Here is a 21322-nt window from a genome sequence, read left to right as displayed (position 1 = left end):
ACCCCAAACAAATTCTGGAATTAATACGATAATATATTTTATATTTTATTGGCTTTATTATAAGGGTCGTTCAATTTTTCTTACACTTAGTAAAAAAATTCATCAAATTTTCTGTTTTGTCATTGGCTAGCACATTAACACAATATGAAACAGAAAGAATATATGTATACTACTTTGTTATCATTTTCAACTTCCAAGTCCATATGTACCATTAGGAAAAGTTTCACGGCCACATATAATAGTAAGAATAAATCAAACTCATTACCTTTTTTGTCATCTAACAAAAACTAAACACCTAAATCAACATGTACACTTACTCCCATAAACTATATAGACGGATATTCGATTTTAACTTTCTTTTGGGTTAAAGTAAGTCACATGAATATCATTCCCTGGGTTATATTAGAATCGAAATTTCTAATTCTAATAAATATTGCAAGCAATGGAAAATGAAATTAAGTTCACACGGAGGAGTCAATGGCCATGGAAAATATAATTTTGCAGCGATCATATTTTCAACTTACAATTTTTTTTATAATATAAAGATCGAATGAACGCGATTGATGACGGACGAAAACAACGCGTTGTCGTTGTTAGTGTCGATATGATGTGAATGAGTGAGTCTATATTAGTTGGTCGTGTGTTATTATTAAAATCCACGTATATCTTTATCATCTTATTGCTCTGTATCAAGGATAAGAATATACGACACATCTCTTTAATTTCCTTTCGTAATAAATCAATCGAACTTTGAACGTAACGTTTTTTTCTTGGATAATCATGGTGGATAAACTAATCTTATCCAATGATTTTGTGAATAACTAATTTTTTAATATTGGGTCCACATGAGCTTGTTGAAGGAGTTTTAATATTAAGACATAAGAATTTAAAATCTGTTTGGTTAACCAGTTTTAATATTAAAAATATATATAAGGCTGATTCCAAATTACGACTACATATGCAGAGTTAGATATCGAGTAAATGCATTGAAGTGTTAAACTCATCTACGTCTAGAATAGTGTAACAAGATTAATAGATTATTCTTCTAATTTTTGTTTGCAATGCGAACTTGTATTGTGATCCTTGTTTTCTTGGACCACTATGATTGGGCTTACAAGTTCAGAACTATCGGGCTTCAAATTCTATTTTGGACTTCTGAGCCTGAAAACTTTGTATTTTCTTTCGGCCTAGGCTTAATGATTGTTATGAGCTCGCAAAATTTGTGAAAATGTAGTCCAGAATAAAAATTTTAAAATATATATATCTTTCTCGATAACTTTATTTATGTTTATACCAAATTTTTATTGTGATCTCAATGTAGTAGAGCATTTACAGATACTATCATATCCAGTATAATCTTACTGATTGTTTGTAAAACTTTTTATACCGTTTCAGTTGTTTAAGTTTTTTTTTTCTTTATAAACGTCAGCTTTTCAAAACCATTTTCAAACACAATTTTTGTATACCATCGATAGTTAATACTTTTTCTAAACCATTCCAAATTCTACCCTTTTCCTACCGCCTATTTTTACTACATGTTTTCTTTTACTGCATAAATTGGTTGGTCACATTATCAGGGTATATATAACATTAAACCACCGAAGTTAAAAATGTTACCAAAATCTACTCCATTAGATTATAACTCATCCCAAATTACCGTGACCATTTATAAATTACTAGTATATCACATATGTCGATTTTTTTTTCTCTACGCCACGCACATATGATTTGATCGAAATAGAATGAAGTATAAATTACTAGAATGAAGTCATTTATAAACTGTGATAATAAACGAATGATTCGATGCAAAGAGAGGGAGAGAGAGTTTCACATCACACAAATCAATCTGTCACAAGACAGAGGATACGGCGATGAAGATTAGAGAGAGATGAGAGAGAGAGGTGATCAATGGTCCCTTTGGGGAAATTTTATTGGGAAGAAACCAAAAAAAGACAAGTCATGAAAAGTACCAAAATGTTGGACATAACTCCATTTGTACTGACACTCAAAATTGACATAATTCATCATACACACAATATATATATACGTATCTCTGTCTTGTTGCTTCCAAAAGTGTTTAATTTCTTGGAGATTGTGATCCATAAGCCGCATACGTAGCCCATCTCTCTATCGTTTATTCTTTTGGATCTCAATCTTTCGTTACATCTTATATGTATGTATCTATGCATATATAGTTTTGATTTTTATTGTGATCCATATGTGTTATGACTTCTAATCTGTCCTAATTGACCATTTTCCCTTTAATATGTTTCAGTGGGTGCAATTAATTAGGGCTTACCTGATGTACACCTAATGAAACCGACTCGAACTTCTGTTAGTTACTAATCCTTTTAGATAAGGTGGTCAGCTTTTAACCGTTGAGTGATTCATTGGTCAACATATATCAAAACATTGACGTAGCTTATCTGGTTATGATCAATATTCAAAACCAACATCACATATCAACAACACACAAAATACCACAAAACAAGTTTTAGTTCCAGAACAACACAATTAGAAAAAACAAGAGATTTAGTTATGTTTAGTAACCTTTTAGGAATATTTATATATGATAGTACTATTCTTTTTTTTTCTTTTTTTTTGGTGTGTGTGTGCAAAATGATAGTACTGTTCTAAAAAACCAAAGTGTCCAAAAGCCTAAAGTTTGTGATATTTATTGAAATAAATAAATCTTAGTTGTAATTTTTTTTAGGTAGTAGTCTTTTTTAATTTTTGTAAACCTAACAAGAACAAGCATGGTTATATATGATATCTAGGTTAATCTTTACTTTACCTGCCCGGTTTGGTTTAAGTTCGAGTAGCCGGGTTGATGATTGTCGGTAAGGAGAAGCGTGTGACCACTTTCCAAATATAAGATCAATGTTTATTCGGGAAAAGAGACAATACAATTTGTTAGAAGAGTTAGATTCGTATGCTCCATATTGCCCATTGCTTCTGATTCAGATAAATAATAATACTCAAATCTCTCTTTATTTACACAACTTGGCATGTGTGATCTTCTTGGTCACTTCGTTTGGATATTTCTATTTAAATATGAATATTTCTAAGTTATAACTTATTATCTGTCCATATTACAAAATCGGGGATCTATATGAAGGAAGGAACAAAAACTCTCTCGGCAATTCATCATTGTATGTGAACCTTATATGCCTATATGGCGGCCGTCCACTGTCTCTCTTCTTTTTTTCAGTCCCTGTTTTTGTAATCTTATTAAATATATAATTAATAAGTTTTCTTTGTCTATTTTGATATCTAGCTTCTTCTTTTTATATCAAGATATATTAATGTAAAATATCTTGTTCATATCTAGCTTTCTTTAATGTCTTCAATAAAATCTATGATTATATATAGAAGAAGTAGAGGTGGAGATTAGTTTAGATCGATTTTTTATGTGGAGAACACTTTGTGTATGGTTTTCGCAAGGCTACCCAAAGTTTTGGTTGTAGGATTTGGATGCCAAATCTGATACTCACAAATCGATTAAACAATATATAAAACGACATGCATATATTATGGTGTAACAGTAATATATAACGTTTTATCCAAGTATGGAAGTTTTTTAAAATAATGTAAAATTGTGCGTCGTCTATTTTTTACAATTCCATATTTTATAATATCTCTTTAACGAATTTGGAGCTTGATTTTTTTTTTTAAAAGGTCGAAAAAAATAATCGGTGACAAAGAAAATATATCAAAAAAATTCAAAAGAAATCGATTTTTAGTGAACACCCTTAATTAAAAAATTGTTTGGAGACTCCGCTTGCTAGCCCTTCAGAAAGAAAGGGTACTACCACAACTCTACAACAAACCCCAAATGACTTGATCCATAAATAAGTCGAATACCATGATGTCTCTGATCGTTTGAATCAAACATGGGTTAATTAAGGGAGTTAATGTTTAACTTTGTGCTGCAAATTTTTGTTAGTTTTAAGGAAGAACTTTCTACAGATCTGTGTCGATCAAACTCCAAAAATTTAATAATGGAATAACTGAAGACTGTTTTACACAAATAATAATCATATCCATTATTACCTTATATTCCTTCTCATATATGGAAGAAACAACTAACTTCCTGACAAAAGAATATAAGTATCTAAGACAATTTAGATCATTTCTAGTTAAACTATTTAAGTGATGCATGATATTTTAGTGGTCATAATAATATAGGTTTAGGATTGATGTAATTTTGTTAGAGACATCTTAACGTTCACGACTTTGAAATTCAGGCTTGAAATTTTGGAAATTAATATAAGATTCTTGTGATCCTTTGGTTTTATATAAGAACAAGATGTAATATTGAATTTTTTTTTCTGGCTTATATAACGTATAGTTGAAGACGCATGACTATGCACATGTGATGGCTCACTGCATTTTACATATGAGAGAGACTGAAAATATTTAAAATTAGACTCGGTTTTGATGATAATTCAAAAGAGGTACATGTGTTAAAACATTGAAGGAGATTGATAGATCGCATGCTGTCTTTTTTGAGAACCTGAAAGAACAAAACCCTTAAGAGCTCAGAGAGCTAGCCTACCAATCTCTCTCTTCCCTCTATTTATCTATCTCTTCGCTCATCGATCTCCGTTTCCATGATCCAACGGCTCTGCTCAGCTCGCTTTTCAAGAACACAGAACAAAAGAAAGCTTAGTCAAATATTATAATATAATCGACGAGAAAGAACAGTGGTCAAACTACCTCTGATTTGCAGTGTTCTCTTTTCTTTTCTTTTTTCAACCTTTAATGATAATGGTAATAGAGCTAATGATAATTAAGACAACGATAATCGTAGAATGGGATTAAATTTTATAGTGCTACTTTACTTTGAAACCCTTTCTTTTTTTTGTTAAAGACATTTAAACCTTTTCAAAAGTAATACAGTACTATTATTGACGTCACGTACTGTTAAATAATTTCCATGTTTTTTCATTACGTTTTAATGCATTAACGGTAACAGATTGCATATACATTCGTGATCATCAATTTCCATGTTTTCTTCTGGTTTTTTGTTTTTGTTTTTTGTTTTATGCGTTAAAATTCCTATAACGTGTTTTGATTAATGGACTGACCCGATTTGGTAAGAAATGAAAAAGTTGGCAAAAACTTTTTTGAGCCTGAAAAGCAAACCCAAGATTGAGAAGTGATGCAACTGCAAAGTCATGTAAAAAATGAAGAGTACAATTCATTTGTGTACAGTTTTTTTTTTCCCCATCTAGATACTTACCGTTAAAGTAACCAATAGTAATATTTCATTTTTATCCCGACACCAATAGTAATATTATTTACTAATTTTATTATTACTCAAAAGAAAACAAATGACTTTTTTGGCATGTGATAGTACAGTAAAGGGAAACTCAAATTTCAACAATCACTTTTCTTCATTTGATTTTATCCCGTCTGTGTAGATTTTTTTGGCCCTTAATATACATGAGACATATGAGATTTATCCTCGTTTATCAAAAAAAGAAGAGATTTATCCTCACATCCATACAATTTTCATTATTGTGCTCTTTTGTGCACACTAATATACAATGTTTTGCTTGTTTTGGATTGTTGTAGTTTAAACAAGGTGTAACTAATGGAAAACACATATGTTTTGGTCACAAACCAATTGTTATCTTTGTTGTCTATGAAGTTTCTATCGTCTATATATATGGTCTCTTTCAGTTCGATCGAGGGAGTAGATAATCTATAAAGCGTAAATCATTTCTCTCAGTGCATAACATCTTATTCGACTTTGTACACTGTGATATTGAAAAAACGTTTCTAACAATAGTGATATCATAAGATGCATTGACCAAATCCTATAGTATGTGTTAGAAAATTGGGAGTTATATATAGATCATAATCTGATCCCATATAAAAAGCTACTAAATATAGCAGAAAATTAATATCAATTATTATTTTTTCCTTAGATCATTTAGTTAGCTTAAGAATTGTTACAAATTGATGGGCCAATTTTAAATTTTGAAAAATAAAGATGGATTGTCTCTTTGTGTGTGGGGGTCCTCAATGATCTGTATAATCTGATGAGAAGGAATTGAATAAGTTTGGCAATACTAAGGTGGGATGTTTTCTTCCTTTACCATTCTAAACCTATCTCTTCTCTCTATTCATCTCCTCTCTCTAGATCTCTGATCTCTTCTCCCTCTGCCTCGCTTCCTATCTCTCAATCATGGATCATTTCGTTCTCTATCCTCTGGGAGGATTATTGATGGATCACATGCAGTTGAAAGGATCACGAGTTACATATAGCATATATACTACGTTTTCAAGAGATCTTGAATTTGTTATGCCAATTGAGTAAACTTTGATTATCAGGAAATAAACCAACGAATCAGTGTTGGACTTATTTGAACTTTTAACAATCCATGTTATATGATTGATGGCTTATCACAACAAAGTCTATAATTTTAGGTACTAACTAACACTACTCGTAGGGGAATTTTAAGAAGATCCACTGACTTATCTGAAAGATAAACACTAACTATTTGTCATTTCTATTTATTTATTTATTTTTGACGTTTTTTCACGTAATGCTAATTGACTCTTTTTTGTTTCTCATTTTTTTTTTTTAATTTTTTATTTGTCAATAGACATATTTACAGACGCTAGTTAGATATTCATTTTAAATAAGAGAAGTTTGTTTTTTTTTGGTTGAGAAAATAAGAGAATGTAATATACTTTCTAAAATTTATCAATCAATATTTATTCTAAATTTGTTTTGACTGATACGATTTAATAAAATCTAGTAAAAATTCATAGAGCTGAAAATCTAACCTTTTTAGTGATTCTTCATGAATACAGTAGATTTTTAGTTTAACGGTATATATACATATGAAAAGAACATGAGAAATCCAAATTTTGACTTTTTTTTTTTTCTTTTTCTATAATAGAGCCTTGATGAGATCTAGGAAACCCTAGATTTGAAAAGACAACAAGTAAAAGGATCTTATTTGTTTCAATTATTATCATGATTTGTGTGGCTCTCACTCTCCAATATTTATATAAATTAGGGTTTTATTTTTAATTTTCTGTGTCTCTCTAGTGGGGTAAGGAAATTACAGATAGGGTTTGTTTTGAATGGGGCCGTCCAGTACCATTCCACATACACACAGTTTGTCTCATGTGTTTGGTTTGTATGGGTGCCATGGACTCACGTGAACCTCTAAATTAATTAATTATATATATACATATACATATATTTTCAACTTTCTTAATGTAAATATTGACCATTTACTATTACTGATCATTTCAGTTATTTATTTGTATCCATTTTCTTAAATCAATCCAAGAAAAAAACAACAAGCTTTCTTTACTAGCTCATCAAGGATTACTGGATCGCATGTCCGTTATAGCATATGCAAATAAAATTATGGATTCGAATCTCATAATACTTTATGGTCATTTGAGAAAACTAGAAGTTTAGAGCTTTTTTTTCTAAATTAGAAAAAAACATATAAAAAGGACATTAAAAAAATTAAAATCATTGGTATGACATCCGGACTTGTCCGAAAGTAGGATTTTAAAACAGTATTTTATCCATGTCTTCTAAAATTCACTGTACAAGTTGATGTATACAGAGACATAAGTACCCTAACTCTAGACTCACGTAAACCATTTATTAAACTGATATATTTTATATATGAATATAATAGAGACCATGTGTGTTTGGCTCGTGTCTCATCTCATTGCCTTTAAAAAGGATCAAACATAGTATAGCTTGGACTCTTTTTGCCGTCTATGATCTCTCTCAATCTCTCATCTTAGCTTTCTTTCTCTCTCTCTTTGTGTCTTCATTTGTTTATCTCATCAATGGATTCAAATTTTCATTACTCGATAGATCTTAACGAAGATCAAAACCATCACGAACAACCCTTTTTCTATCCTCTTGGATCCTCTTCCTCGCTTCATCATCATCATCATCATCATCATCATCAAGTCCCTTCTAATTCTTCATCTTCTTCTTCGTCCATTTCATCGCTCTCCTCTTACCTCCCTTTCTTGATCAACTCTCAAGAAGATCAACATGTTGCCTACAACAACACTTATCACGCTGATCATCTCCATCTTTCTCAACCCCTCAAGGTAAATTTACAATTACATATCAACCTTAAGTGTGTGTGTATAAATGTTATTCTTGTACGATCGTTCTTTTTAGTTTAGCAGTTAAAATCATGCCTGATCATGTAAAATTCATACAATAATATTAGTTTCTGAATTTGTATGTCGAGAATTCTATATAGACGAAATTTAATTTATCAAATAAAAAGGAGGGATCTTAAGAAGCCATATCATTATATTATTATGTACAATTCCATCTGTTGTTGATTATAAACCTTGATCGGTGATATATATATACCAGGCCAAGATGTTTGTGGCTAACGGTGGATCATCAGCATGCGATCACATGGTGCCAAAGAAGGAGACAAGACTGAAACTAACGATAAGGAAAAAAGATCACGAAGACCAACCCCATCCTCTTCATCAAAACCCGACAAAACCCGATTCAGACTCCGACAAGTGGTTGATGTCCCCAAAGATGCGGTTGATCAAGAAAACAATCACCAACAATAAACAGCTCATTGATCAGACTAATAATAATAATCATAAAGAAAGTGATCACTACCCTTTGAATCATAAGACTAATTTCGACGAGGATCACCATGAAGATCTTAATTTCAAGAACGTCTTGACCAGGAAGACCACGGCCGCGACCACCGAGAATCGCTACAATACAATCAACGAGAACGGTTATAGTAATAACAATGGCGTGATTAGGGTTTGTTCGGATTGTAACACCACCAAGACTCCTCTTTGGCGAAGTGGACCTCGAGGTCCCAAGGTAGATTAATCACACTTACTTCAATCGAAATTGTCTTGATATATGTCATACTATCTATATCTACCTAGTTTAGTTCACATTTTTAAAATTAATAGTTATATTTCAAGAATGTAGATATTTAATTTATTTAAACCTGATACATCCTTTAAACATTAATACTTTAATCAATGATACTCATAAGTCCAACATTCTATGATTTTTTTTTTGTCATCTACAGTTCGCATACTAATTTTCATTTATCATTGCAGTCTCTTTGTAACGCATGTGGTATACGGCAAAGAAAGGCAAGGCGAGCCGCTATGGCCGCGGCCGCTGCAGCCGGCGACCAAGAGGTGGCGGTAGCGCCCCGAGTGCAACAATTACCGCTGAAAAAGAAGTTGCAAAATAAAAAAAAGAGATCAAACGGAGGGGAAAAATACAATCACTCTCCTCCAATGGTGGCCAAGGCCAAAAAGTGCAAGATCAAAGAGGAAGAGGAGAAGGAAATGGAAGCGGAAACGGTTGCCGGAGATTCAGAGATCAGCAAATCTACAACTTCTTCTAATTCTTCGATTTCGTCAAACAAATTTTGCTTCGATGATTTGACAATAATGTTGAGCAAAAGCTCAGCTTATCAACAAGTGTTCCCACAAGATGAGAAGGAGGCTGCTGTTTTGCTCATGGCTCTGTCGTATGGAATGGTTCACGGTTGATCAGATCATCACAATATCCTCATTACAAAAAGGTTTATTTTAATAGTAATATATAGATTATAGTAATCATAATAATGATTGATTGTTAAATCTTGGAGTGATTAGTTTAGTTTTTGCAGTTGGTCTAATATCAGGAGTCAAAACATTTTATAATAAGAGTGTGTGAGAGTTTAATATGATAATTAATAGCTCTATATATGTTTATGGAGATTTTGGTTTTGAGTTTGTTGTGTTTTTGTTTTCCGATGGAACGAACATTAGTCACCCGATAATGTGGGTAATTCTTGTTCATTTACAAGTTTTATAGTACTGTATTGTGTAACGAGGTTGGAGAAATAATATAATCAATTAAGGGTACTTTTATTTATGTGTTTATCTTTATACAATATACATATCATCACAATTTAGCTCAATCATAAATGGATTACCAGCTTTAAAATTGTACGTCTAGTATTTGGTATCATTCAAAATTTAAATATATTTTTGAAGCTCATAATAGTAGTGTAATTTTTCTTAGAAATGCTTTAAATTGACTATTTTGGATTTAATTGCTTGTGAGAATATACTGAACACAAAATATAAAGATGAGGGTAAAGATGGTTGATATGGGATAATATGAATGCGTATATAAGACAAGAGATCATGTGTGAAGAAGATAATACGTTTGTGTTGCATTTTAAGACGACGACATATTTGCAAGCCCACATATTTTCTTCTAGTTTTTTCATTAGATTATCTAACTAATATAAGCCCTTTATCCAAAAAAAATGATCTAATTAATTTTATTTCAAACTTAAAAAAAACACATATAGGTTGACCTAAGTCTGAATCAACACATCAAAAAATACTTTTTTCTTTCGCTGCTACATTATTACTTAGGGTCATGAGTAGCTAGTACAGCACACCAATCATAAATATATCAAAAATGTAAAATGTGAAATATAATTATTTTTTCACTATACACTATTTTAATATTAAGATCCTTATGAATGTATCATTGGTTTATAATGATCAATATTAATTACTAATCTACATACTTTAGCTTCAAAATATCACTGTCCAAAAAAAACAATCACTATGTAAACTACTTTTACTTTAAAACATCAGTTTGGTCTAGTCTATGACTAATCTATTTTTGTTACAGCAAATTAAATCAACTATATACACATAGTACGCACACACACACTGATGTTAAATAAGCATTTTACAAACCATAATTTATACATGAACATTGATCCAATAGATGCAAGCATAGCTACAAAGCATGCACTTAGAGAATGTTAACTAATATTAATATTGAATCATACTTATAATATAAATAAAAAATAACAAAATTAACAAAAAACGACAATTAACAAAAACCTAATCTGATAACTAATGATGTATCATGGGATGAGGCAAAAAGCAAATAATTGGCATTTAGAGTAACTAATTAAATTCATCAAGAGAAACAGTAATGGGGTCCCTCTCAATTCCCTCCACATTCAAAATCTAATTTCAACCACAAACATATTTTTCCATCTAATCCACAAAATTTTCTTTCCTCACTCTTTTTCTTCTTACATACAAAAAAAAAATCCACTAAAAAAAATCCTTGAATACCAAATTTAACCAATCGAATTTTCAAGTCTGCGTGTGTATACCTCTGACAAATGCCAGGAACAATACAAGTTTCAGGTAACAGAATTAAAGGAAGAAACTTTCGATTTGGGGCATTGTCCTATTACCACATTAAGCACTAATTGAACTTTGCCTTGTTCAAATCCACAGTTCTTGGTCTTATCGATGTTCAGACATCTTCTCCAGGTTCTTCAAACACTTCCATTAAAGGTATTAACTTGAAATCTGTTCCTCAAATCGCTTTTAACTCGATAAAGTTCAAATTTTTAATTTGTCGTCTTGTATCAGTTGCTATGGGAAAGCTAGAGTATCAAACTTCAGATTCAGGAGACTACATTTTGTAATTTCTCTACTGATCCTTTTGAATTTCTAAAGTTTGGAACTTTTTGAGAAATTTTGACAGTTTATTGTTTCTTCTTGGATTCAATGTGGCACAGTCCAGTTACGAGGCTCCGAGAGAATTTGATTGTTACTCTGTTAGATGTTAATGGAAACCAAATATTACAGAAAGGTGTGTTCTTTTTACAACTCTAGAGATCAAATTAGTGGTTTTATTAGATTTTCTGAATTTGAGGGTTTTTGGAGGTAGAGATAGAGACAAGAATGATAATAGAGAGTGGTTTCTTGGAAGAGAAACTTTCATTCAATGGCTATGGAAATGTTCAATTGAAAATGCAGTTTGTTCTCAGTGAGGAAGATCGAAATCGCATACGTTTCTTGGTAAAGCAAATTCATTATGTTCTGTTTCATTGAGCTCTGCAAAATTCCAATCTTGATGATTCCAATTGGTACTGTGTTTTGATTGTTTTGAAAGAGACAATCTGCATTGCGAAAGAAGCATGAGGAGCTTGTCAATGGCAGTTCTTTTACCAAATCTAAAAGCATTGCTTCAGGTTAATCTATGAAAAGAAATAAGAATTTTCCTTTTTTTTTTGTTTTTTACATTGTTAAGTTGTGTTTCTAAATGTTTGTTTGTTTTTGCTCTTGCTCTTGATGTGATGAGAGATTTGTCATCTTTAAGTTCAATGCAATCTCGAGACATCGTGGCTGTTGCTAGTTCAAAGACAAATCTTGGTCTGTCTCAAGAAACAAAGCTGAAAGTAATGATTAGTAGTCATTTTGATACAGTTTTGTTTATACAAAAATTCGAAATATTTTTTCTTAGATCACTGATTTTTCCACCTGATGTAGACTAATGCAGATAGAGATCCGGTTTCGTCAAATCTTATAATGTGGAAGCCTGAAGTAAAAGATTCAGTCGAGAAGACGAATATTCAACTATCTTCTTCAGATGTTTCTTCAAGCAAGAAGGTTCCCGAGGTTAAAAAACTCGAAAGTGTATCGTTAGTGAAGCAAGAAGATAAGGGTTTGAACAAACCAAGCAAGAAGCTTATAGAGGCCGAGAGTGTATTGTTAGTGAAGCAGGAAGATAAGGGATTGAGCAAACCGAGAAAGAAGTTTACAGAGGCTAAAACCCCCGAGAGTGTATCGTTAGTGAAGCAAGAAGAGACGGGTTTGAGCAAACCGGAAAGAAAGCCTAAACGGAAGTCAATGAGGCGGAGTATGTCAGATTCAAATTTGAACAATGTGCGGAAAATGATTAGCAACTTTGAGGTCAAAGTTACTCAGGTAATTTCGAAAGGTTTTGAGTATATCAGTCTGTGATCAAGATGGTTTTCAAAATGTTTTGGAGTAAGAATCTCTAGATCTTTTAACAGGATACAAAAATTAGGACAGCGAAGATTCAAACTGATTCTTGTAAAGATGCGGAGGAGAAAACTAAGGCGCAACCACCAGCGGAAAGCACTGTGAATCTAGAGAAATCGGAAGAAAGGAAGATAATAAGCTTTAATAATATGGAGAAGTCAGTGTGTAGTGATAACACAGATAGATGTGATGATTTAGTAATAGTTTCAAGAGATGAAAGGACAATGGATATAGAGGACAAGAGTCTTGAGCATAGCACTAGAAGAAGTGACTTGTTAAGTACGCAAAGACGAAGTTTGGTGGTAGAAGTAAGGGATGATGAGAAGAAACAGAACAAATCTGTGTGGTTGAAAGATTCTCAACTTGAGAATGCACGAGGATCTCGTCTCTGGATATTTCCAGATGAGGCAAAAGATTTGTGTTGCGAAACAGATTTAGGAACAAGACATTTGGATTTGGATTTAGCAGAAGCAAATTTGTTACAAAAAAGGATAGACGAGTCTACTAGGGAAAACATCGGTGAGGTACAAAAGCAGTGGTCGTTAGTGGTTGTTACAATCTTTTGTATGATATATCTTAAATTTGCGTTTATCTGAAACATTTTCAGAGGGGAAGCCGTTGCATAAACATCGCGAAAATAAATAGCAACAACAAGTGGACGAACATTGAGCGATCAAAGAAACAAAAGTCTGAGAACTCTGCAGAGTCAGAAAGTTCAGGACGACCTGTTGGGCAAGTGAGTTTATCAACCGACATGTTTAGGGCTTATTGACAAACCAAAATCTTTTCATCATATTGTTGTAACTTTCAGGTGATGCGTGCGTTGATCGTGGTGGGTTTTGCAGGATTGGTGTTTTTGACACGACAATGAACTTAAACAGGTTTCTGTCCGCTTAAAAATGAAGCCGTTTTGAACTCTGTTTTGTTTCTTGTTACGGACGAAAGTTAAAGTAAAGTAGGGTTCTTGTGTTATAAGCTTTCCCTGATATTTCCTTCCTTCGATAATGCTTTCTGCAGATGAGCCAATACTGCGTTTGAGAGGATTGGATCAGTTCTTTTAAACTTATACTTGTATTATTGCACATATTTATAGTTTTCAATAACACGCTTTCAGGCGTTAAATAAAATTTCAAGTTTCCAATTCTTCAGGTGCCAATTGATCAAACAGAAATATTTGGTTAAATGTGAGATACACGCATATATAAAGGGGTTATTTCAAAATTAGTACCATTGAAGAGGAGTCCTAGAAAAAAGTAAATTTAATCGGTCTGGTTATGAGCCCAAATCCGTACATAAGGTTGGTCCATACTACTAAATAGGCCCATTAAAACTTTGCTATAAACGGGTTAGCTGATCCACATCATTTTTTTAATCTTGTCGGGATAATTTGTACATTATTTCATCTATATCATAAATTTTATTTTCATTTTATGAAGTATGCTCTTGAGCTTTTGCAATGTGGAATTTATTAAATTTATTAATATGAGAGAAGATTCAGAAAACAATAGTGTATAAATATTATGCTATGAGTCATAAAGAAACAGTCAAAGCAAAAGAGCCAAAGAATATAGTCTAATACATTAAATACTATAATGCTAAGGAGGATATATCAATTTTGTTCAGGTTTACTTGCAGTCTAATACTATCTTTTATGTATATATGAAAATAACATTTATACTGATACATACACAGAGAGAATAAAACTTAGTCATATCTGGCGGTTGTTAGAACTTAGAACTAAAAATTCAATGCTAGAAATAGTTTCTAAAGAAATGATAACTTGAAAATGATGAATTCAACAACTAACTCGTCCGAAAGGTAAATTAATACATTCTCCTAAGAGACAGGAACCATAATCATCCTTCTCTCTCTCGATCTACGTCACATGTTGGAGTCTCATTCCACGATTTTTTTTTTAATTTACAAAAAGTCTCATTCGCAATTTTCTACCATATTATAACTTAACAAATATTTCATATAATCTACAAATCTATAAAAATCTAGCTCTTCAACTTATCAAATTTTTTGTGCGACAGTAAAAACAGTTTGTGTAGAAAATTATTCCCTACAAAACTACTACATATAGGAAATAAATAGCTTATAATATAAACAAAATGATTTATTAGATAACTTGTATAATAGAAACCAAACATATGTCGAAACAAAATCTAGATAGGATATTTTATTGACATTCATTTTATCGACCACATGATTTGGATCTTTGAAAGATATAATAGACTTTTGGTTTATTTTTGAGTAAAAATGAAATAATTTGAAGCCTCATATATTTTAGTCATTGATAAGCATAGGACCCGCCAAAAGGGTTGGGTGAAATGTCTTTGTAACTTAAAAGTGATTATTGGTGTATTGACATGATAACAAGGGACCACTCACACCAATAAAAATTTACTAATTTGTTCCCAATCCTTCTTCAATATTAGCCAATGGTTCCCCATAAAGAAACAAATATACCTATTTTAAAGTAACTACGAAATACATTGATATATTTACCTAAGATCATGCGATTCACGTTCATATATTGGACTGCCATTTTGGTGGTTTTAGGAGAGGATTTTTCAACTTCCATTTTTTTGGGGGTGATATTTGTGAAATCATAAGTTTCTAATTTTAAAATAATTAGTTATGAATAGATTTTTGTTCTTATATCATTTGTGACAAGACTAAACTCATAGCATAATCATTTTTTTTTAAAACTCATAGCATAATCTTTACTGTGCGGGTAACAAAATTTATTGTTGTCGAACTTCAAGAGGAAACGCCGCATAATTTGATCGTTAACCATTAGACCAAATGAACTTCCCTAGTGAATATTCATGTTTCTTATTTATTTTAGGTATTATACCACATTTTTGATGTGAAAATAGACCTAACAAAATATTAATTTGATTTATGAGAGATTGAGAGGAATGATATTTTCCGTAACATAATATATTTACACAAAGATCAAAGTTTAATTGAAAATCATAATAAATAAATTTTGATTGCCGTACTGCCCATTTGCTTAATTTGTCTGGGCATAATAACCATTCACCTAATTTCTCTCACAGAATTTTGTCATTTAACTATTTGACTATTTAATCGACAAAAAAAAAAAAAACTATTTGACTATTTTAAATTCTCTTCACAAAAATGTTATTCTAGCATTTTTCATACATATTAAAAATATATAAATCTCTATTACATATCGTTCGTTATTTTAAATAGATTTCTCTTCGTAAATAATAAATTAAAATATTAGAATTAAAATTAAAATTAGATAAAAAATATTGGAAATATAAAATGATCATATTTTCTTACAAAATAATGTTTTAAACCAAATTTTGTGTGAAAAGAGGAAGTATATATCAAAATCATAAATAATATAATATCTTGTCGTCCAGTCACTTTGGGTCATTTCCAATAGTAGTGTCACTATTAAACAACTTGCACTAAATATAGAAATGTAAAAAATGTGACCTTTTTGTTTCTTTTTTCTTTTTCGCCAACAACAAAATTATAACAATTCTGAGAAAGACCCTTGGTTTTGTGTTAAAGTGGATTCAGTGTTAAATATTATTGAGCTCTTGTGGACTCAATATCAGTTCTTAAAGTTATCTTTACATTATGTTTGAAACTCGTGTTTATTGTTTTATTAACAGAAAACTAACAATGTGAAAGTATTCTGTTAAAAACGAAATTTTAAAAGTATTCTAAATTTTTAGATATGTTAAAAGTATTCTAAATTTTTGAAACACATTTCGAAAAGAATATTTTTTTTAAAAACGAATCTTGAAATATTTAATGAACTAGAAAACAAGAAACTTCAAACAAGTTGTACTATGTACAAAATTGTCTTATCCGTTCTAATTCTATCGTAAGAAACTTTCTTATTAAAAGTATAATAGGAATATTGAAACTTTTATGAGCGCTAGATATATATACCTTAAATATAAAGTTTTACAGAAATATGTATGGATCCAACTTCCAAGACAAAAAATCTCACAATGAAAAAACCAAAAAAACAATATCGACGAAATTATCAAAGTAACTAACGTTAAATCAAAATCAAATTAGATAGGATCGATAAGATATTATATATGTAAACATTTGAATTATTCTAATGAAACTGATCATAACGTGTTATATAGATTCACGTAACGCTAATAGGTCTAATATTCGATTCAGGAGATTGAATGGACGCAAGCTTCAGCTCAAGATCGAGTCCACCGGAGTTACCCGAGCCGGATACTGATACTTTCGGATCTGGATATCCAAGACGAGGATTGAGTAATCCTTGTTTCCAAACAACCTTTGAGCTCGACCCAATATGATCATTACATATCCTCTTAGTAGTACTATTTTCTTCAACATTGCCGGCCGAAACCTGTTGAATATAAAAATTTGTCAATTCAAGATTATTTTCTATTTTTTTCTTCGGATTCTACAAGAAATTATATGTTCATATATACTTGGTATTAAAATAAAGCTTAGATTAAACTTAAAATCTTGACTAATTTTTGGTTTAGAAAATTCCGATATTTTAAGTGGGAAAAAAAAACTTGGAAAGAAAACTTTTAAAACAACATAAAAATTCTGTTTGAACTTTTGAAGATGTGACTTTTGTTGGATACAGAAACATTTTGATTTAATACATAAAAGTTTGATACAAAGAGTTTAAATTCTTTTGTCATGCATGTATAGAGAAAAGATTGGAATTACTTGCCATATCAAAGAGGCTGGTGCGGCGTCTCTTGTGATGGAGAGTGGTAGTTTGCCGGAGAAAGTATTTTTGAGCATGACTTGCCACTTGTGTCGGGGATTTTGTGACGACGAAGTTTCTAGAGATTCCTCTCCAATCTCCTTTTCCAAGCTTTTCTAATCCAATTAGAAACGTCCGGTGCTCTTCCGCCGTCCATGGAACCCCTAATTACGGAAACACAAATTATTATTTTTGGAAAAACTTTTAACAAAATCCTAGGCTAAAGATCGCGTTATAGACACATCATTTTCTTGACTACTCTTATATATATAGCGGTTGCATGCTTTAGGAAATGGTCCGACTTGGATATACGTACAAAATCTTTATGGCAAAACCAATCCCACCGATGACCAGTTTAACATGTTTTGATCTCCGATACAAATCGATTATGGGCCTAATACCCGGAACTTTTGGATTAATAAAAAAACGTCACTATCCTATTGTAAAAAAAAACTCGGAAAGTGGCATAATATGTCAAAGTTGTAACCTTTTTTGCGGTCAGGTGTTTTATGGGCGAGACCATCGGAGAGATAACCAGCAAAGGAAGAGGAAGAGGAGGAACATGCCGGCAAGCAATCCATGCTGAAACTTTTCTTTATTGCAGCGGCCAAAATCGAGGGAGGAGGAGGAGGCGGCGGAGAAGAGCTTGTGGTGTCTAGATGAACACCAAAGAGCCTAACTACTCTTGTTTGGTAAGAAGAACATGTTCTTGAGTTATGTCCTACGTTTCCACAGTGTGAGCATCTTCTGCCCATTGCAATGAATGAGAAAGAGAAGGAGGGACAGCGAGATAGAGAAAGAGAGATGATGTTGATGAATGATGATGATGAAGAGAGATTTTGGGGTTTATGTAAAATGGTGGAGAGCACAGAGAAATAAGATGATTGGATAAACCAAGTTTTATTTATTGGAGGGTTTTATAATTTAAATGATGTTGTCCAAGTTGGTGTTTTCTACTTTTAGCCAATAAGAAGACAAGCTTACGTATAAAAAACAAAAGAGGAAAATATGTCTTTATAAGTGGAAATTTATCACTAATATGGACTAGCTACAAAATGTTAATTCTAATCTAATTAATTTGTCTCACAAATATGAAATATTCATTTATCTTTCACATAGTCTATATTTTGCTTCTTCTTCTCATATGTATGCTTTATAGAATAGAATGAGGTAGCCATAACAATAATGGAATCTATGTGTATTAAATAATAAAGGCTATCCTTTTGCAAAGGAAATATAAGATATATGGTTGAGAGAGAGAGGACTTGGATCCTCCAATAGTTTTGGGGAGGTGGGTAGTTGGATGACCTAATAAAAATGTGGAAAGAAACATAACAAAAATATAATTTACAAATTTGTAAAATAGAGAAACAAACAACAAAGTGGTCTTGTTTACATGAACAAAGACAAGTCTTATTTATTTCTTGTTTTTGTTTGATATAAATAATGAAATAATTTGGATCTTATAATATTTTCAATATATTAGTTGGACGGAAGAGTCATCGTATACATATTTTTATTTAAAGATTGCCTGATTTGCTCAAATATTGTAATCGATAATGTTATTAATTACTAGTAGACAAAGCACTACCCAACATGCATTTATCTATGAATTGTTTATGGTTAGAATTGGTAAAAAGCAATATGGAGATTCTATTGCTACATTCGGAATGAAGAGCAAGTATAGGAGAACAATGATGATGATTCATATTTGATCATATAAAATAATGTATAGTATGAATCTATAATGGGGGTACTCGCATTCATCATATAAATTAAAATTAACTTTAGAGTCATAGCCTACGATCATTTCTAATTTGAATACTGAATGTGGATTCATGTTGATTCTATCCCACATACATATAATATGACAAGATGGGGTATTCATGTTGATGTACTATAATAATCTATTTAATGTTGATTATATCTTCTTCTACATACATAAAGATAATATGACTGGGATTCATTTTTAAGATTCGACTAATTAAAATATATTAAATGTTGATTCATATAGGACAATGATGGGGATTCATATTTCATCACATAAATAGTATATTATTGTTGATTTGATCCTAATGGCTACTTAATTCTGGTCCAATGAAGTTTGTTTTTGGTGAGGTAGGTCAATTTGTTTTACAAAAATTTACTAAACATATTCTAAAGATGTTGCTCACTATATCATATATTATTGAAGGAAAAAAACTACCAAATTAGAACATTATGCAAATGCTCTTCATCCACAATAACAGCACACATCACATTCTTTTGATCTCTAAATCGATACTTCTCTGTTTTTCTCTGTTTTAAGAGGTGACAAAATATAATAAGTCTCTGTTTCGAGTAAGAAGTCTCACAATTACCAAAAGTTGAAGTCCACAATTTATGCAAAGACGAATTTTATGAATGAATCCATGATCAGTAATTAATCAACTTTCAGGAACACCAAACAAAGAAAAAACCAAAACCAAACAAAAATAAACAAAACTACTTTTTCTTCAAGTAGTGTTTCTCCATAGACTCGATCACTTTTGTCATCTCCTCCTCATAAGATTCGGAGTGTGCTAACACATGATCTTTCTGCTGCATTAACATCATCATTTGTTTTTGCATCTGCATTAGCATCTTTTGATTCTTTTGCACCAACGACAACACTTCACTTTGTCTCTCCATCATTGCCACTTGGCTCTGAGTAATGTCATTCAAAGAGTATAATATTTCAGCTTCTGCTTCAAAACTTTCTTCCACATTAACACTCTGAATGACAGATTCTTGAAAAGACTCTTGATCCGGTCTCATATTGTATTCATGAACCAACAAGCAATCGATAATGACATTAACAGAAAGTTTTTCTGCAACCTCCACTAAGACTTTATCGAATCTTGGAGGCAAAGAGGAAAGAATCTTCTTCACCAATATTTTTTCTTCGACCTTCCACCCGCAAGACTTCATACGAAACACTAGCTCCAATAATTTTCCAGTAAACTCATGAACCGTTTCCGCATCGCTCATTGTCGTGTTGTTGTACTCTTTCTTGAGATCAAGAAGCTTTCTAGCTTGAAATATAGGACCACCTACTGATCTCACCATCAAAATTTCCCATGCTTCTTTTGATGATGTAGCATAAGCTATCCATGAAAAAATCTCAGTGCTTAATCCACTTTGGATTAGAGAAAGCCATTCACATCTTTCCATTCGAGCCATTGTTTCTCCCATATCAAATAGTTTTCTGCGGCCGCAGCAGATGATGCATCATAACTTATTCCATCGAATAAGTAAAATGTCGATGAAGGTAGCTGCAACGGTTCTTATCCTAATCCTAATAATATTTATACATAGAAATATATTTTGTTTTGATTGGTTTACGTATTTTAAGAAGAATGAATATTAAACTTATAATTAGCACTTTATTTTAAAATATATCCCAATAAAACAAAAGATATTTTAAAATATCACTTTACTTTTGTTGCTCGTTCTCTTTATTATTTCTATATTGATTTTCTTGGATTTCACATACCCTAAAACTAACAAAACTTGAGTAGCAAGGTACGTCGTCTACTATTACAAACACATCTATCAAGTTAACTTCTATGTTTATTTCTTGTCATCAAAGAGATTCCTCTGTTTCAGATGCAGAGTAAAATAAAACTTCAATAGGCTTATGCTAATAACACATTCAAC

At 31.6% G+C, this 21322-nt stretch overlaps 3 protein-coding genes, 4 long non-coding RNA genes and 1 pseudogene across 15 annotated transcripts; 4 read left to right on the top strand and 4 right to left on the bottom strand.

The window, feature by feature from the left end:
* Positions 1-4462: 4462 nt before the first annotated feature.
* AT5G08665 lies at positions 4463-4711 on the bottom strand. The gene has a single exon (NR_143095.1). It is a non-coding gene; the product is annotated as an other RNA (long non-coding RNA).
* Positions 4539-4743, top strand: AT5G08655. The gene has a single exon (NR_143094.1). It is a non-coding gene; the product is annotated as an other RNA (long non-coding RNA).
* Positions 4744-5846: 1103 nt separating this feature from the next.
* On the top strand, positions 5847-6322 carry AT5G08635. The gene has a single exon (NR_143092.1). It is a non-coding gene; the product is annotated as an other RNA (long non-coding RNA).
* On the bottom strand, positions 6000-6322 carry AT5G08645. The gene has a single exon (NR_143093.1). It is a non-coding gene; the product is annotated as an other RNA (long non-coding RNA).
* A 1335-nt stretch (positions 6323-7657) lies between these two features.
* On the top strand, positions 7658-9972 carry GNC (GATA type zinc finger transcription factor family protein). The gene is made up of 3 exons (NM_125069.3): positions 7658-8109; positions 8387-8866; positions 9115-9972. The coding sequence occupies exons 1-3, from the start codon at positions 7837-7839 to the stop codon at positions 9556-9558; spliced, it is 1197 nt and encodes a 398-aa protein (NP_200497.1). The 5' UTR covers positions 7658-7836; the 3' UTR covers positions 9559-9972.
* Positions 9973-11077: 1105 nt separating this feature from the next.
* Positions 11078-14073, top strand: AT5G56850 (uncharacterized protein). 8 transcript variants are annotated; one of them, NM_125068.4, is made up of 12 exons: positions 11096-11235; positions 11329-11388; positions 11467-11518; positions 11616-11689; positions 11768-11898; positions 11993-12071; positions 12184-12278; positions 12370-12807; positions 12897-13409; positions 13493-13621; positions 13697-13766; positions 13903-14073. In NM_125068.4, the coding sequence occupies exons 1-11, from the start codon at positions 11211-11213 to the stop codon at positions 13754-13756; spliced, it is 1656 nt and encodes a 551-aa protein (NP_200496.2). In that variant the 5' UTR covers positions 11096-11210; the 3' UTR covers positions 13757-13766; positions 13903-14073. The 8 variants fall into 8 exon arrangements, with proteins under 8 accessions (NP_001332284.1, NP_001318815.1, NP_200496.2 ...); NM_001345220.1 differs by having other exon boundaries at positions 11078-11235; positions 13697-14025; NM_001345218.1 differs by having other exon boundaries at positions 11080-11235; positions 11993-12278; positions 13903-14026.
* A 2689-nt stretch (positions 14074-16762) lies between these two features.
* AT5G56840 (myb-like transcription factor family protein) lies at positions 16763-18550 on the bottom strand. The gene is made up of 3 exons (NM_125067.4): positions 18132-18550; positions 17609-17808; positions 16763-17269 (listed from the first exon to the last, which is right to left on the bottom strand). Exons 1-3 carry the CDS (start codon positions 18397-18399, stop codon positions 17036-17038), a joined length of 702 nt encoding a protein of 233 aa, NP_200495.1. The 5' UTR covers positions 18400-18550; the 3' UTR covers positions 16763-17035.
* A 1578-nt stretch (positions 18551-20128) lies between these two features.
* On the bottom strand, positions 20129-20857 carry AT5G56830 (annotated as a pseudogene; the record flags this gene model as incomplete). Its single annotated transcript has 1 exon — positions 20129-20857.
* Positions 20858-21322: the final 465 nt, after the last annotated feature.

Source organism: Arabidopsis thaliana, chromosome 5 (assembly GCF_000001735.4).
Source record: "Arabidopsis thaliana chromosome 5, partial sequence".
Classification (NCBI taxonomy): Eukaryota; Viridiplantae; Streptophyta; class Magnoliopsida; order Brassicales; family Brassicaceae; genus Arabidopsis; species Arabidopsis thaliana.
This window is presented reverse-complemented; position numbering and strand designations above follow the sequence as displayed.